This window comes from Xenopus tropicalis, chromosome 1 (assembly GCF_000004195.4).
Source record: "Xenopus tropicalis strain Nigerian chromosome 1, UCB_Xtro_10.0, whole genome shotgun sequence".
Taxonomy (NCBI): Eukaryota; Metazoa; Chordata; class Amphibia; order Anura; family Pipidae; genus Xenopus; species Xenopus tropicalis.
Genome location: NC_030677.2, coordinates 52,905,276 through 52,921,947, shown reverse-complemented (window position 1 = coordinate 52,921,947; position 16,672 = coordinate 52,905,276). Strand labels below are relative to the sequence as shown.

General features: G+C 39.3%; 1 protein-coding gene across 1 annotated transcript; it reads right to left on the bottom strand.

The window, feature by feature from the left end:
- Nucleotides 1–2,721: 2,721 nt before the first annotated feature.
- LOC105946468 lies at nt 2,722–5,181 on the bottom strand (the record flags this gene model as incomplete). The annotated part of the gene is made up of 1 exon (XM_012956168.2): nt 2,722–5,181. A coding segment is annotated over exon 1 (2,460 nt), but the record flags the coding sequence as incomplete, so codon positions are not given.
- Between the last annotated feature and the right edge of the window lie 11,491 nt (nt 5,182–16,672).

Genomic DNA, 16,672 nt, shown 5'->3' with positions numbered 1-16,672 from the left:
ATGCTAAGCGGCCATTTTAATCCTGGGCAACAATTTAATATATTAATCCGCGCCAGTATTACAGTGTTACGTTTCTGTTTGATAAAGGCTAAAGAGGTCACCAACTCGCAGTGGTTCTGTAGATTGTATGCTCAATGATATGGCTGCTTAAACGCAGCTGCCGCGGTAGAAGCATGGAATCTGTATAGAATGGAGATAACACGTAAGGCCTCATTATAAAAGTATTGTGTAAAGCTAGGTGGGAGCGTCAAACCCTCCGCATCAGGGTCACTGCTAGGCACCCAAGGCTTACAGTGTGTTAGTGTGGGCCTCTGCTAGGTTTCATGCAGCTTGGTGCCAGTGTTATTAAAGGAACAGTAACACCAGAAAATGAAAGTGTATAAAAGTAATAACAATATAATGTACTGCTGCCCTGCATTGCTACAACTGGTGTGTTTGCCTCAGAAAGACTACTTTAGTTTATATGAGTTAGCTGCTGTATAGCCATGGGGGCAGCCATTCAAAGGAGAAAAGGCACAGGCACATAGCAGATAACAGATAAACCCCCATTATATGTGGCTTATCTACTAGTTATCTGCTATGTAACCTGTGCCTTTTTTCCAGCTTGAATGGCTGCCTCCATGGCTACACAGCAGCTTATTTATATAGTAACATAGTAAGTTGGGTTGAAAAAAGACATACGTCCATCAAGTTCAACCATAATGCCTATATATAACCTGCCTAACTACTAGTTGATCCAGAGGAAGGCAAAAAAAAACATCTGAAGCCTCTCTAATTTGCCGCAGAGGGGAAAAAATTCCTTCCTGACTCCAAGATGGCAATCGGACCAGTCCCTGGATCAACTAGTACTAAGAGCTATCTCCCCTACCCCTGTATTCCCTCACTTGTACTAAGAGCTATCTCCCATAACCCTGTATTCCCTCACTTGTACTGAGAGCTATCTCCCATACCCCTGTATTCCCTCACTTGTACTGAGAGCTATCTCCCATACCCCTGTATTCCCTCACTTGTACTGAGAGCTATCTCCCATAACCCTGTATTCCCTCACTTGTACTGAGAGCTATCTCCCATACCCCTGTATTCCCTCACTTGTACTGAGAGCTATCTCCCATAACCCTGTATTCCCTCACTTGTACTGAGAGCTATCTCCCATACCCCTGTATTCCCTCACTTGTACTGAGAGCTATCTCCCATACCCCTGTATTTCCTCACTTGTACTGAGAGCTATCTCCCATAACCCTGTATTCCCTCACTTGTACTGAGAGCTATCTCCCATAACCCTGTATTCCCTCACTTGTACTGAGAGCTATCTCCCATACCCCTGTATTCCCTCACTTGTACTAAGAGCTATCTCACATAACCCTGTATTCCCTCACTTGTACTGAGAGCTATCTCCCATACCCCTGTATTCCCTCACTTGTACTGAGAGCTATCCCCCCTACCCCTGTATTCCCTCACTTGTACTGAGAGCTATCTCCCATAACCCTGTATTCCCTCACTTGTACTGAGAGCTATCTCCCATAACCCTGTATTCCCTCACTTGCTAAAAAGCCATCCAGCCCCTTCTTAAAGTTATATAATGTATCAGCCAGCACGACTGATTCGGGGAGGGAATTCCAGAACTTCACAGCTCTCACAGTAAAAAATCCTTTCCGAATGTTTAAATGGAACCTCCCTTCTTCTAAACGAAGTGGGTGCCCTCGTGTAGTAGCTTTTCTGTAGCAAAAACACCAGTTTTTTGCAGAGCAACAGCACATTATATATTAATTACTTTAATTTTTTGATGTTACTGTTCCTTTAATAGGGGAGGAGAATGAAAATACCTGAAGGCTGATAAGTTTTGTACAAATGTGGCAACCCTGGCGAAATGCCATATAGCATATTAAACCATACAATATATCAGGAGGTTAGGCTATAGATGTATAAAGAATGGCATTAGTGCACTGGGAATGCCACAAATGGCAATTGTGGCAGTAAGAAACTGCACCATTACAGTTACACTGCAATTATGGGAAAAAAATGCCAATTTCTGTATGAAGATTTGAAATGCAGTAGTAAATGATGCTTAATACATTTTTTGGCCATTGGGTTGTGATTTTCAGGTGTAGCAAGTAGTCATTTTATAATAATTTTAACAGAATTATCTAACCAGACCAGATCCCCAGCAATACTGTTGGTGCCCTTGAGGGGGCAGCCCTGCAGTTTTAGAATTCCTACTTTACAGCTACATAGACACATCTCCTCTGTCCCTCCTTATCCCTCTGTATTTACATGCTATCCCATGCCTTCTGTTCTATTACATAACCTTTGACTTTACTTTTTTTCTCCTTCTTATGTTGTGTCTTTTTATAATTTTGTACCAATAATATGCTGTTAATTTCTGCTTCTGTACATTTTTTTGTTTTTTTCTACTCTCCCAGTTCATATCTAGTATAAATAAATTTGAAGCAACTGGACTTGTTTAGTAATCATTGAAGACGTTTCACTACTCATCCGAGCAGCTTCTTCAGTTCAACTGACTGGTATGGGAAGTCCTCAGCATATATACTCTTCCACTAATCCAATCACAATGGCACTATGTAACTCTTCAGAAAGGTGACATCTGAAACTCACAGAGGTGTGAATGCTGTGGAGTTACTTTGAAAGGATTACCAAAGTATCATGCAACTCTTCAAACAGGTGTTACTTGTTAGAGTTGCATGAATGGATGTGTGAAGAGTTCTGAAACTGCCGGGGTACAGATGTTAGAACAGCATTGTATGTAGCAGACAGATGGTGTCGAAGTCCCCCGCCTCTGTTAAGGGATGGTTTCTCCACTTTGACATGAATGGCCTCTTTTACACCTCTTTCAAACCAGCGGCTTTCTTTGTCCAAAATTTGGACATTGCTATTTTCAAAGGAGTGTCCCTTGTCTTTTAGGTGTAGAAAGACAGCAGAGTCCTGGCCTGTAGTGTTTGCCCTCCTATGCTGAGCCATTCGCTTGGAGAGCAGTTGCTTTGTCTCACCAATGTAAAGGTCGGTGCACTCCTCGCTACACTGGACTGCGTATACAACATTGCTTTGTTTTTCCTTTGGTGTTGGATCCTTTGGGTGTACAAGTTTTTGTCTCAGTGTGTTGCTAGGTTTGAAAAACACAGGGATGTGGTGTTTGTTGAAAATTCTCCTGAGTTTCTCCGACACTCCTGCTACATAGGGGATGACTATATTGCGCCTTCTCTCTGCCTCAGGACGGTTATTCCTTTTGGTGTTCCTGTTGGGCTTAGTTGCTCTTGTTTTGACAAAGGCCCAGTCTGGGTAGCCACAAGCTTTCAGTGCTCCTCTGAGATGTTTACATTCCTTGTCCTTGGACTCTGTATCAGTTGTTACACTTTCCGCCCTGTGGTGTAGAGTTCTAATGACACCCAGTTTGTGTTCCAGCGGATGGTGGGAATCGAACAACAGATATTGATCCGTGTGAGTGGGTTTCCTGTATACTTCTGTTTTCAAGATACCCCCCTCTTGAATGGATATCAAACAGTCCAAAAAAGCAAGTTTGTTCTCATGGACATCCTCCCTTGTGAACTTGATGTTGTTGTCCACTGAGTTAATGTGTTCTGAAAAGGCTGCCACTTCGTTGGATCTGATTTTAACCCACGTGTCATCCACATACCTGAACCAGTGACTTGGTGTAGTTCCATTGAATGTGAGTAGGGCCTTCCTTTCCACTTCTTCCATATACAAGTTTGCTACAATGGGAGAAACTGGTGAACCCATTGCACAGCCATGTTTTTGCCTGTAAAATTGGTCCTTGTATTTGAAGTTTGTGGTGTTCAGGCACAAATCTAACAATAAACATACTTGGTTGGGACTGAGTTTCGTTCTGCTGCTGAGGGTGTTCTCTTTCTGCAGTCGATTTCTTACAGTCTCAGTAGCCTCTGTGGTAGGTATACATGTGAATAGTGAAGTGACATCATATGATACCATAGTTTCTTCTGCCTCTAGTTTAACTCCTTGAATATTGGTGACAAACTCTTTGGCATTTTGGATATGATGCACTGTTTTACCTACCAATGGGGCTAAGATGTTGGCCAAGTATTTTGCAATGCTGTAAGTCACTGAATTGATGCTGCTGACAATAGTCCTGAGTGGTGCTCCATCTTTATGTATCTTGGGGAGTCCATATAAGCATGGTGTAGCTTCTCTGGGGTACAGGCGGTGGTATAAAGCTCGATCAATGGCTTCCTCCTTTTCAAGTTGTTGTAGGCAATCTATCACCTTTTTCTTGTAACTGCTGCTTGGGTCTCTCCTTAAAGGTTCATATGTATTGCTATCACTGAGTAGCGAGGTCATTTTGCAGTGATAGTCAGTTGTGTTTAGCACAACTGTGCATCGCCCTTTATCTGCTGGCAGGATGGTGATGTTCGGGTCCTTACTGAGAGATGTGAGAGCTCTCCTCTCTTGTGTAGTAAGGTTAGAGGGGGGTGCTCTGGCACTTGACAATGCAGCTGACACTTTTAGTCTGAGTTGTTCTGCTTCCTCCACCTTTATATGGTTGTTATTGATGGCAGATTCTGTGGCTGTGATGAGCTCAACCACTGGGATGTGTTGTGGTGTCACTGCATAGTTTAGCCCCTTGGCTAGCACGTCCTTTTCTGGCTGAGTAAGTACCCTGTCTGATAGGTTCTTAACCCATGTATCTTTGGTGTTCTTGGATGTCTCATCTTTCTGCCTCCAGGTTAGTTCCTCTGTCCTCAAACGGCTGCTACGTGACAGTAAGCTGGTGAACTTGCTTATTTGCCTCTCCTTACTCTTAATGTGTTGGGCCATCTGTGCATGTTCAATGAACTGAACCACCCTTTCCAGAGTTACATCAGGTAGCTGTTTTGTCAGACTCTGTTTCAGTTGTTCTATTTTCTGTTTAAGGGCCTCAATGGTGAAGTTGATCTGTCTAACCCGTTCATTTAGTAGATGTTTTTGGGCCTTCTGTAAGATATTGCTGGCTCTGTGACCTTTTACGGTGGAACCCAGGCGTAGGCTACAAGGAGTGAGTCCCTGATGTCTGCATCTGAGATTGAAGCGTAGATGGTTCCGATAGTCTGCGAGTTTTCTTGCTGTTCTTTCATATTCCCGAACCAGTTTTAGAGTATTCTCTCCAAAATGAATGGCAATATGTCTATGAAGATTTTCATTCATCCAGGTCATGGTATATCTAGTATAAATAAATTTGAAGCAACTGGACTTGTTTAGTAATCATTGAAGACGTTTCACTACTCATCCGAGCAGCTTCTTCAGTTCAATGCTCGGATGAGTAGTGAAACGTCTTCAATGATTACTAAACAAGTCCAGTTGCTTCAAATTTATTTATACTAGATATACCATGACCTGGATGAATGAAAATCTTCATAGACATATTCTCCCAGTTCATCTTACATTCTTTTTGCACATTGTATCTTATATTGTTAATTTTCTTACCACCATGCTTTTTTCTTTCCTTTTTGCTCATTGCATTATACTCTCCTAATACTGCTCTCACCTTTTTATTTTATCCTATTAGTGTGGCACACCACCTCTTTCTTTAGGGACAGAGAGCGAGAGGGATCAAAACAGCAAAACATTCATTTTCATGCAAGAGCAATTACACAGCAATGTCCTTGATTACTTTCTATCTTGGTACTGCTAATGATTTTCTATAAATATTACACAACCAAGGTTGCCATCTCTGTTTTTTGGCAGCACTTCCACTTTAAGAATTCAACTTTCACACAGAAATGTTGTGCAAATCAAATGACATTGATGTCGAAAGGTAGTACCAGTAACTGGATAACATATCAGCAGCAGCAAGCTATGTGTTCTGTTCCAGAAAGCACTCTATGATCAAATTGTCATCTATTTTATTATTTCCTAATGATTCCTAATTGAGAAATGCTAGGAATTTTAAAAGGGTGTCCTAAGGACATTTATAAATAGCAGAATGTGCAAAAATATGTATGAAAAGTCAATTTCCCACAGAAAAGGCTGTTATATTAAGTAATATACAGCTATATATATATTGGTTATGGTAGTATTTAGTTGAATAAATTTATGGTGTATAGTTGCTTTGGACTTAATAAATATACCGATTATAGGGGGGGGGGGGGGTTTGTGGTTTATTGTTACTACTACTAAGAGGCAAGTAAACCGTTGTTTTAAAATGTTTTTAGGGCCCTCAGGGAAGAAATTGGCTAATAGCACCATAGCATTGTTAATGCAATATTAATGCAAAAGCAGGGATTATTTAAAGGAACAGAAACACCAAAGAAAAGAAATTAAAATATAATTTACTGCTGCTCCCCACTGGTAAAAGTTGTATGTTTGTTTCAGAAACACTACTAAAGTTTAAATAAATACCCTGCTCTGCATCCAAGGAGGCAGCCATTCAAAAGAAAAGGCGCAGGTTATATAGCAGCTAACATAAACTCTATAGAATACAATGGTGTCTTATCTGTTATTTAACCTGTGCCCTTTTTCCAACTTGAATGGCTGCCCCCATGGCTACACAGCAGCTCATTTAAATAAACTTTAGTAGTGTTCCTGAAGCAAACACACCAGTTTTATCAGTGCATGGCAACAGTAAATTATATTTTATACTTTAAAACACTTTCATTTTTTTGTTGTTACTGTTCCTTTAATTGTATTCAGTACCACGGACAGTGTTTTATTTATATATTATTGTTATGTAGCACAACAACATGCATAAATATGTTTCAGTAGAAAATCCAAATAGTGGATACAATATATACAGTACTAGTGTGTACATTTAATTTAATGCTGGCACATAATGCAGAAATCTATATCGGCAGGCAGAATTCACGGGTTTCAGCTAATCATACTAGTGATAGGGAAAATGTAGAATGAAATTAAATAAATTAAATTGTCATATTTTTAATAAATAATAATTAAATAAATAGATACAGAAAAAAATCAAGGTTATATTCTATTAAACTATTGTTTGTTTAAAGGGGCGGTTCACCTTAAATTTAACTTTTAGTATGTTATAAAATGGGCTGTTCCTAGCAACTTTGCAGTTGGTCTTCATTATTTATTCTTTATCATTTTTGAATTATTTGCCTTCTTCTTCTACCCTTTTCCAGCTTTCAAATGGGGGTCACTGACCCAAAAACTATTGTTCTGTGAGGCTACAATTTTATTGTTATTGTTACTATAATAATACTTATTCCAGTCCCTTATTCAAAGTACTGCTGGTTGCTAGGGAAAATAAGACCCTAGCAACCAGATTGTTGAAAAACCATTCTGAAGAGCTGCTGAACAAAAAAGCTAAATAACTGAAAATCCATTAAAAATAAAAAAAAGACCCATTACAAATTGTCTCAGAATGTCACTGTCTACATCATATGAAAAGTTAATGTAAAGGGTAACTGTCTCTTTAATGAAAGGGTCATATTTTCTAGTTTGCTGTAATGCAGTACAGAGTACAGCAAAATATAAGAACAAAAGCAAACTATTTTTATCTTCATTTTTTTTTCTCTGTAAGAAGAAAATTAAAAAAAAAACAAGTTTGTGGAAGGATCCTGTAAACCTTAGGATCCAAGTATTTCAGATAATGGATCCTTTACAATAAAATAAAAATACAAATTCTTAAAAACTATGACATGCTTACAATTGACTTAAAAGATGGCCAGTGGTTGGCTGTCCACTATTTCAGCCATTCTGCTTCACCATTGTTTAGGAAGTCTTAGGTATGGTAGAACATTTACTTTTAGCCCTTCCAAAAACACATTTTATAAAACAAATGTGAAGGACTCTGAAATTGTAAATCCCATGTTGATGGCAGGTGTTTCTGAAGGGAGGGGGGTTAGGTGTAGGATGACAGTACCAGCTCCACACACAGAAAGACACGCTGTACTACTTTTTGCATCTGGTGCAGGTCATTCCATCTCTGTCAACGCACTACCAGTCCCTAAAATCTGAAGATATCCTTCATGGCTGAAATGCCTATACAACTCTCTGCAACTCAGTATGATGCTGCAGAATTCAAACACTCTTACTTAGATCCATATGTACATACTAGTAAGAAGGTTCCCAAGAACCTCTACAGTGATCTGAAAAAAAAGTTTATTAGAACAATCAATCACATAACCTAGTGTTAACATTAGATAAATCTATATTAGATAAATTAGAGCACCCGCAGCAGAAGTTCTCTCTTTCAGTGGCACATGGAGAGATTAGTCGCCCCGCAACAAATCTTCGTTACCGTGGGTAACTAATCTCCCTGCAATGCCATCCCACCAGCAAGATGGCATACGCGTTGGTACGATTTCCCAAAGTTGCCCGAAGTTTCCTTGGAAATTGTATCGATGTATATGCCATCCCACCTGCGATTTACATTCTTGCCAGTGGGATGGCATTGCGGGGAGATTATTCGCCCTCAGTAACAAAGATTTGTTGTGGGGCGACTAATCTCCCTGTGTGCCACTGCCCTTAGCTCTGTTAGCCCACAATAGTTAGACTATTTCAAAACCAATTCTACAAAAAGAATGTTTACAAACTGATTATTTAGAAGCTACGAACAGTCAAATCTTGCTAAGAATGGGTATACCAGCAAGTTCCCCAAAGATCTGACTTTATGATACTCTAAGAAGTTGCAAAGAAACACAAAGCTGAAGGCCTATACTATCAGAAAATAAATGATAAAGTTTTGTCAAAGGGTACCCAGGTGAAACCCCCATGGCAGTATAGCTTGTGATTACAAAGCTGGGCTGGAATGAACCACAAGAACAATGAACAATGTTCTCTGGGCAGAAAATACCAAATTGGAATGCTCAGTTCCATGCTTAGTGAAAAAAACAGTGTATTACCACAAGAATAACACAGCTGCAGGATTATTATTTGGGTTTGTTTTGCAGGACATAGTAAGAGATTGTGTTGTGTAAATTGTATACAGTAATCCAATATCTGCAGCTTCTTAGAACTTATTTGTAAGTATATATGATAAAAATGCAGAGCGATCCTGGGGTTTCTTTCAGGTATAATGTTTCATTTTAATAAAAGAGCAGAATAGTGAGTAAACATAAGATTAGACAGTAAACAGCAAACACAAGCCAGACAGATTTCAACTTGATGCCAGCTAGTGCCACCTATCTGCATTCTCTGCCAAAAGATCTTCCCAAATAATGTTTTAAACTCACAATGAAATCACTTTCCAGTAGTTGGATGCAATAGTCCATTATTTTGCTTTTTTGATTTTCCTTAAATAAATAATGCTGAACAGTACTGAAACAAGCTAGGCTGTTTAAAGGTCTTTCACCTTGCCCAAACAGATAAATAAATGGTCGGGCTGTTCTCTTACCTGAACTTAGGTGGCGCTACAATCCTCCTAGCAGACTTAACTGTCCTTCTGTTCATTTTGTCACATGAACAACTGGTTTACTTTAGAGTGTGAATAATTCACTGGACATGTGTAATATAAATTCTGCTTTCAGTAAGGAGCAGGTGTTTTATATTTCAAGTTAAAGAGGGTTTATTCTGTGTTCTTTACAAGCGGCACAAAAAGGTAAACACTCGGACCCAGATTAGTAACGTTGAGGATGAAGTAGTAGAATTCTATTAAATGTATTAATTTCAATGTGTTTCTTTGACATTTCCTGTCAACAGTTATTCCTCACTCTGCTTTATGTACAGAACTCTGCTTTCACCACAGAATCACTAACATTTGTTCTCCAACTCTGACCTGGTGAAATCCCAAATAAAGATGGAAAAGAAGGATGGAATGTTACTTTTCAGCAATGTGAGATATTTTACTGATATTTTACTATAATTATCAGTTGCTGAAATAATGAGATTTCATTAAATTTTAAAATGTTGTACTTTAAGTGCAGTTCCATTACTGAATCTCCATTGACTGGATGGAATCCAGTAATTTACTTAAAACTAATAAATATTATTACTGTGATACTTTATAGGTGAATTTATAAGACTATGGGGCAGATTTACTAATCCACATATCCGAATCCCGAAAGGGAAAAAATTGTTTTGGAAATGAAAATTTTGTGACTTTTTCGTTGCCGTTGCGAATTTTCATATTTGTCACAACTTTTTCGTCACCATCGCCACTTTATCGTATTTTGCACGACTTTTTAGCCGCTGTCGCGATTTTTTCGTATTGAGCGATAGTAAACGGCGAAAAAACCAATCCGATTTTTTTGCGATGGCGACGAAAAAGTTGCGGAAAATATACGGAAAAGTCGCAACGGCGGCGAAAAAAACACGGGACATGCGAAAAAGTTGCGTCAGCGATGAAAAAAATCACAAAAATACCGATCATTAGGAAAAACGCATTTGGACGCCTTCGTGGATTAGTAAATCTGCCCCTATGTATATCTTTGTATAACCTTTGTATCACCTTTTAATTATCTATAATTTAATTTACTTTCTTATAAACTGCTTTATTAATTTAACAAAAGGTATAAACATTTTTGGTTTAAAATATTTACTTATAGACCCCTTTATTATTATTTTATTGTACAGCGCTGCAGAATATGTTGGCATTTTATAAATATGTAATAATAATATTGATCATGTATTTATAAATCCCCAAAACATATATTAAAGTATATAGTACAAATATACAATAATTGTTAAATACATTGAACATACAGATTCACATACAAAGCAAATAACTAATAGAAAAGGGAAAAGGACCCTACCCAAAAGATGTTACAATCTAAGGGGCTCTGAATGGGCTGATTTATTAAAATACAAGAATGTTTTTTTTCCCTGGAACTTAAGGAAAAAAGTAACCGCAATTATACTCAAGTATGATTTTATTAAGTAGAACAATGACTTTTTTTCCAAGCTAAAATGCCATAACAATGATTCTAATTGTTTTTTTTTTTTTTTATTATTATTATTATTATTATATTGAATATAAATAAACACAGCCACAGAAAAAAATGGTTTATTGTGTTGCATTTTTCAGAGCAAAAATTAATAAATCAGTCTAGAAGTCATTGAAGACAATGTACTGTAAGGTACTGTCATTTATTGCAACAATTCAATTTTCCAATTATTTAACAGATAGTCCTTTACTGTTATTACTCTGAGGGATCATCATAATCAAATAGTGGGGGGTCGTTTTCACATTGAAGATATAAAGACAAGAGGCTTTAGACTTAAAAAACAGAGTTTTCACTGCAGCAACACTAAAGCTGGCCATACACAACCTCATTTCGTATGATATTCAATGCATGTATGGCGGATCGTCGAGACGACCAATATCACAAAGGCTGTGGCTATCGGTCGTCTTGTCAATCGGCCGATTTAAAAGATTTTGATTGGGTGCCGTTGAAGGCGCCCGAACAAAATCTGCATTCAGGGCTGAATCGACAGGTGGAGGTAGAATTCCTATTGATTCTACATCCACATCTGACGATTCAGCCCTGAACGTCAGTGGGGGAAACAAACGATCTTTCCTGTGAACAATGGTCACAGGAAAGATCAGAATTGCCACGTGTATGGCCAACTTAAGGGCAATGCACAACTGTCAACCCCCAGAGTTCTTTTCCTGGGGGATCATTGGGCCGCTGACCGGAATATGTTTTGCGAGTCAATGGAAGTGAGGTTATGAGCATGCACACTGCTCAGAATGGCATTACTAATGTTAACTGCACATGTGCAGTAAGCGAACGGGAATTTAAATCATTTTGGTAGACCGGGAAATTGGGAGGGAATTTGTGACACTCCTTACATTTTTGGGAGGGTTGACACCTCTGGCAATGACACATGAGGAGATTAGACACCCCATAATTAATATCCTTTAGTGGTGGCGACTCATCTCCTCTAAATGCCAGAATGAAAACATATATGTCGCATCAGCTTTCCAAAGTTGCCTCACAAGAAATCTTCAGGTGACTTCGTAAGGGCAGTGGCACGCGGGAAGATTAGTCACCCACGATAAATCTTTACTACCGTGGGCAACTAATCTCTCCAATATGCCATCCCACCTGCAAGAATGTAAATCGCCGGTGGGATGGCATAAGCATTGCTTTGTTTTCCCAAAGTCACCCGAAGTTTCCTTTCGATGCGTACAGAGTGGCAATAAGTTTACGCAGATTAATTCTTCTCACAATTTATGGCCACCTCTGCATTCTGTACAGTGCTTTTCCCAAATAATATGGCGCCAACTGCATTTGTCATTCATAAGGGGCGGGAGGGAGGATGCCTACATTATTAAGACACACAAGTTAGGGAGCAGCAGAAGATGCTTTTGATGTTTTCCCCCTCTGATGCTGCGCTGTAAACATTTCCCCAGGCAGAAGTACTGTTTGAATGAGCACTTGTGCTCCTTAGAGCTCTTGCACTTCTTTCTGTGGTACAAATAAATGATCCGTAAAGTGTTGCACTATATAAAAAAATAGGGGATAATGCATTTATCGAAACACCTCTAGTATCTGTAGGAGGCAGACTGACAAAGCAAGGTGCACCATTCTGTGGTACAGTACTAAGACTGGCTGTGACATATGTTGGGACATTTACCAACCAGCAGAATAGTACATTGCAGGGCTGTTGCAATAATATCCACTTGCTATTCACTTTTGCTCTCTTCGGATGAGCTGAAGCCTGAATAATGTGACTGCAACAATTACTAAATGCACTGAAAGAAATAATTTTAGGAAACTTAGTCATATGCAGCACAAAAATAGAACTTGTTCTTGCAGTTATTGGCCTTACACTTCTGGCAAGTTTTTTTAAAAGCAAGATAATAAATATTTGTGTGGTCCTTTCCTTTCTAACAAAAGTAGCCCATTTTGTTATACTCCCATACTTCATATCTTGCACCAGTAGGGCCGTATTTATATATAGGCACCCGAGGGCCAATGCCTAGGGTGGCAGCATTAGGGAGGTTGCCACACGTTGGAAATGATGTCACATGCACCCATATGCGTGACGTCACTTCTGTACACTGGGGGCATACTTAGGTCTGGTTCTTAGCTTGGCACAGGACCTAAATACAGCCCTGCTTATCTGGAAATCTCGTATCCAAAGAGCTCTGACTTAAGGGAAGGCCAACTTCCATAGAGTCTATTTTAAACAAATAATTCAAATTTTTCCTTTAATTTAATAATAAAACAGCAACTTGTACTTCATCCTAACAAAGCTGAGTGAATACATATAGATGGCTAAAAAATAATATTGGTTTATTTAATGTTTTTTAGTAGATTTAAGTACAGAGATCCAAATTACAGGAAGACCCCTTATCTAGAATACCCCAAACATTCTGGATAATAGATCCCATACCTGTATTGTTGTTTAGCAAACTAACAGAACAGTGAGATTCTCAAGCTGCAAACTGCCCTTCAGCTTTTAATCTTTTAATGCTGGAATTAGTCCTCTTCCTTGTCCTGATTAGGAACATTATCCTTCCTTAAACAGCTGGGCAAGAACCCTGTTTTCTCTGACATGTGACAGCAGCATCTATGTCCTCTGTGTTTTTCCTTGGCATTCTTCCACTTAATACATCCAGCAGCCTCTGATGCCTGAGTCACTCAGCTCCTCTCAGCACCTGACAACAGATTCACAGCAAGTGATATGTCTGAGGAAAGCCTTTCCCAGCCAAATTATATAAATGCTTGCAGAATTCAAAAGTTCAGTAGGTAAATTAAGGACTGAGCTGGATGTGAGCACATCCTCGTGAGAGAGAATTAAAGAAGAATCTTAGTTTGATGGAAGCAGTCATGCCAAACTGCACCTCCAACCAAGCAATTCCTGGGACACTTGTCATAAACTTCTCTGATCTGCCTAATCCCACCAGCCAGAAGAAAAAGCAAGTACTCTATTAATTCAACCATATTCCTTGATACAAGTTAGTAGTCTAAAGATACTATGTGTGCTCTAAATATACCTCTTTGAATCTCCATATGATTTCCTGTGAAATGCAAACTGTGTCTGATTGTGTTAGGGTGTAACAGCCATATCCATTCAGTAAAATCTAAAATTCTTCTTCAGTGTCCATTGTTATCTGCATGTTTTTATTTCAGTAACACCAGAAAAATAGTAATAACAGTAACATTGCACATATTACTATTTATTGTGGAAGGCTATTTAATATAAAATACAGAGGGAAAATACTAAGTTGGACTTTTTAGGTAGTGAAGTTTAGGAACACAACCTGCACTTTAAAAAAAACATTTCCCTTTTGGTATTCTGACTCCCTGATGCATGGCCATGTCAGTAATTCCAAAATGATATGAAAAAAGGGGGCCTAGGCACACCAATATTTACTTCTATGTTAGCTTTATTGTGCTGTAAAACATAAAAATGGCTCAATAAATTTAACACAGTAATTGATATGTGGTGTGTGTGTGTGCTGCCCCCCCCCCCCCTATTTTATATGAGTTTAAGCTTGGACTTGCTGCAATTTCCTCCTTTAATTCTCGCTTTTTTGAGACTTTGCTGCTTCTTGTTTTAGGGTGAAGACACACAGAGCTACTAGTAGCAGCTACTTTTTGTGGCTACTAAAATAGACAATGCTGATCATTTACTGATAATTGTCTCTATATGTGTTTTAGCAAAGGCAATTCTCAGTATTGTCTATGGCAGGGTATTTTCAGGAGTTTAGTAGCCATGGAAAAGTAGCTGCTACTATGTTCTGTGTGTCTTCACCCTTAGGGCTCTGGCACACGGGGAGATTAGTCGCCCGCGACAAATCTCCCTGTTCGCAGGCGACTAATCTCCCCGAAATGCCATCCCACCGGCGAAAATGTAAATCGCCTGTGGGATGGCATACACGGCAGCGCGATTTCAGTGAAATCGCGGAAGTTGCATTGAGAGGAAACTTCAGCAACTTGCACCTCCGCGTATACCATCCCACCGCTGATTTACATTCTAGCTCAGGGGTGGGCAAACTACGGCCCACAGGCCAAGTCCGGCCCGCCGAGGTTGGCGTGTCTCGCTAGTTACTTGCGCAAATCAGAAGCGGTTTTAAGCGCAAAGGTTTAATATCGCTAATAAATAATCTGCCAGTGTCAAAAATGGCCACTGGGCTGCTTCCTCAACCTCCCATCACATGGACGCAGGTGGCGTCTCCGATTGGCGGGCCCTGGGATCGCACAGGAGTGCGCCACAGTCGAATCTGGATAAGAAGAGAGTTGGGCAGTATGGTGCAAGGACGCGGGTAGACGCTTGCAGGCACAAACGTGTTGAGTTGGGCAGTTCACCTTCAGACTTGACTAGTCCCTAACTCGGAGTCTGCTCCTGGTCTGGCAAAAAGTAATTTATCTATAGTGGTTCTGTGTGTGTAGGTTTATGTTTGATATGTATGCATCTGGTGCTGGCCCGGCCCACCTGTTTTAAAAGTCAATGTGGCCCCCGAGCCAAAAAGTTTGCCCACCCCTGTTCTAGCTGGTGGGATGGTAGTGCGGGGAGATTAGTCGCCTGCGACAACAGAGATTTGTTGCAGCGCGACTAATCTCCCCATGTGTCACTGCCCTTAGAGGTGTATAAGTGTCTGACATAATCATCAAAATACAAACCACATATATGTTTGCTTGTAATTCACATGGTTTACTAAATGAGCTTAGGGTTGAAAAAGGAAATTAAACCTAATGATTTAGATCAGGGTCCATTGATCACACCTAACTTGTATCTAGGTATAAAAATGGAATGGAATATTCACTTATACTGCTAGAAAATAGCTAAAAGGTTTTTCTTTTAGCACTAATTTACATTACATGTGGTTAATAGGATACTTTTTTCTGATAATTGTGCCCCTTTTAATATGGCTATCCTGTAGTCATGTGTACAGATTAGTGATTATGTAGAAAGTAAAGTAAAACATTTTTACAAATTTAATATTTTTTACTGTGTAATATGTTATTTTACCAATGATATGAGGATTTTAGAATATTTTCCAACAAAATAACAGGGGTGGTTAACACTGGGCGGATTTATGCCTTGCTTAAAGCTATAATATAGCAAGGGGTGGATAACAACTTGTTATGGTTAAATATAGACACTCAGAAATGCGCACACCAAAAACAATATTGCAAAAGAAATAGGTTTCTGTATCTTTACCCACTGCAGATCTCTGGACATTCTAAACAAGCCTGGACTGCCAATCTGTGGATTCTGGCAAATGCCAGAGGGGCTGCTGTAAGGTGCCACAGACTATTTGTTGGGCCTGTGGGAGGCTGTTTGGGCTTTTGTGTACTTGAAATGCCAGGGCCTATTTAGAATCCCAGTCCAGACCTGATTCTAAGGGTATGATTGGGAAAGAATGTCCATCCTCCTGCTCTTACCTCATCATTTAATGGGATAAACCAATGAACTTGGGCCTGCAAAAATTACATTATTATTATTTTTACTAAAAACAGACCACTTTTAAGAGGACCACACGGTCTTCCATTTAGCAGTGGTATAACTAGTGGGGTCCCACAATTGCAAGTTAGCATTTAAACTAAATTCAGCTGGCTAGATATAAACCCTTTATAAAAATATATGTCTGAAATATACTATTTGGCTTAGTTAGGTTAGCCCTATCTGTAAGTATTGTTACCCCAGTACACAATATAAGCAATCCATCCAACTTAGAAATACCACCTATACCTAGGGGCACATTTACTAATCCACGAACGTCCGAAAAGCGTCCAAATGCGTTTTTTTCGTAATGATCGGTACTTTGCGACTTTTTCGCGAATTG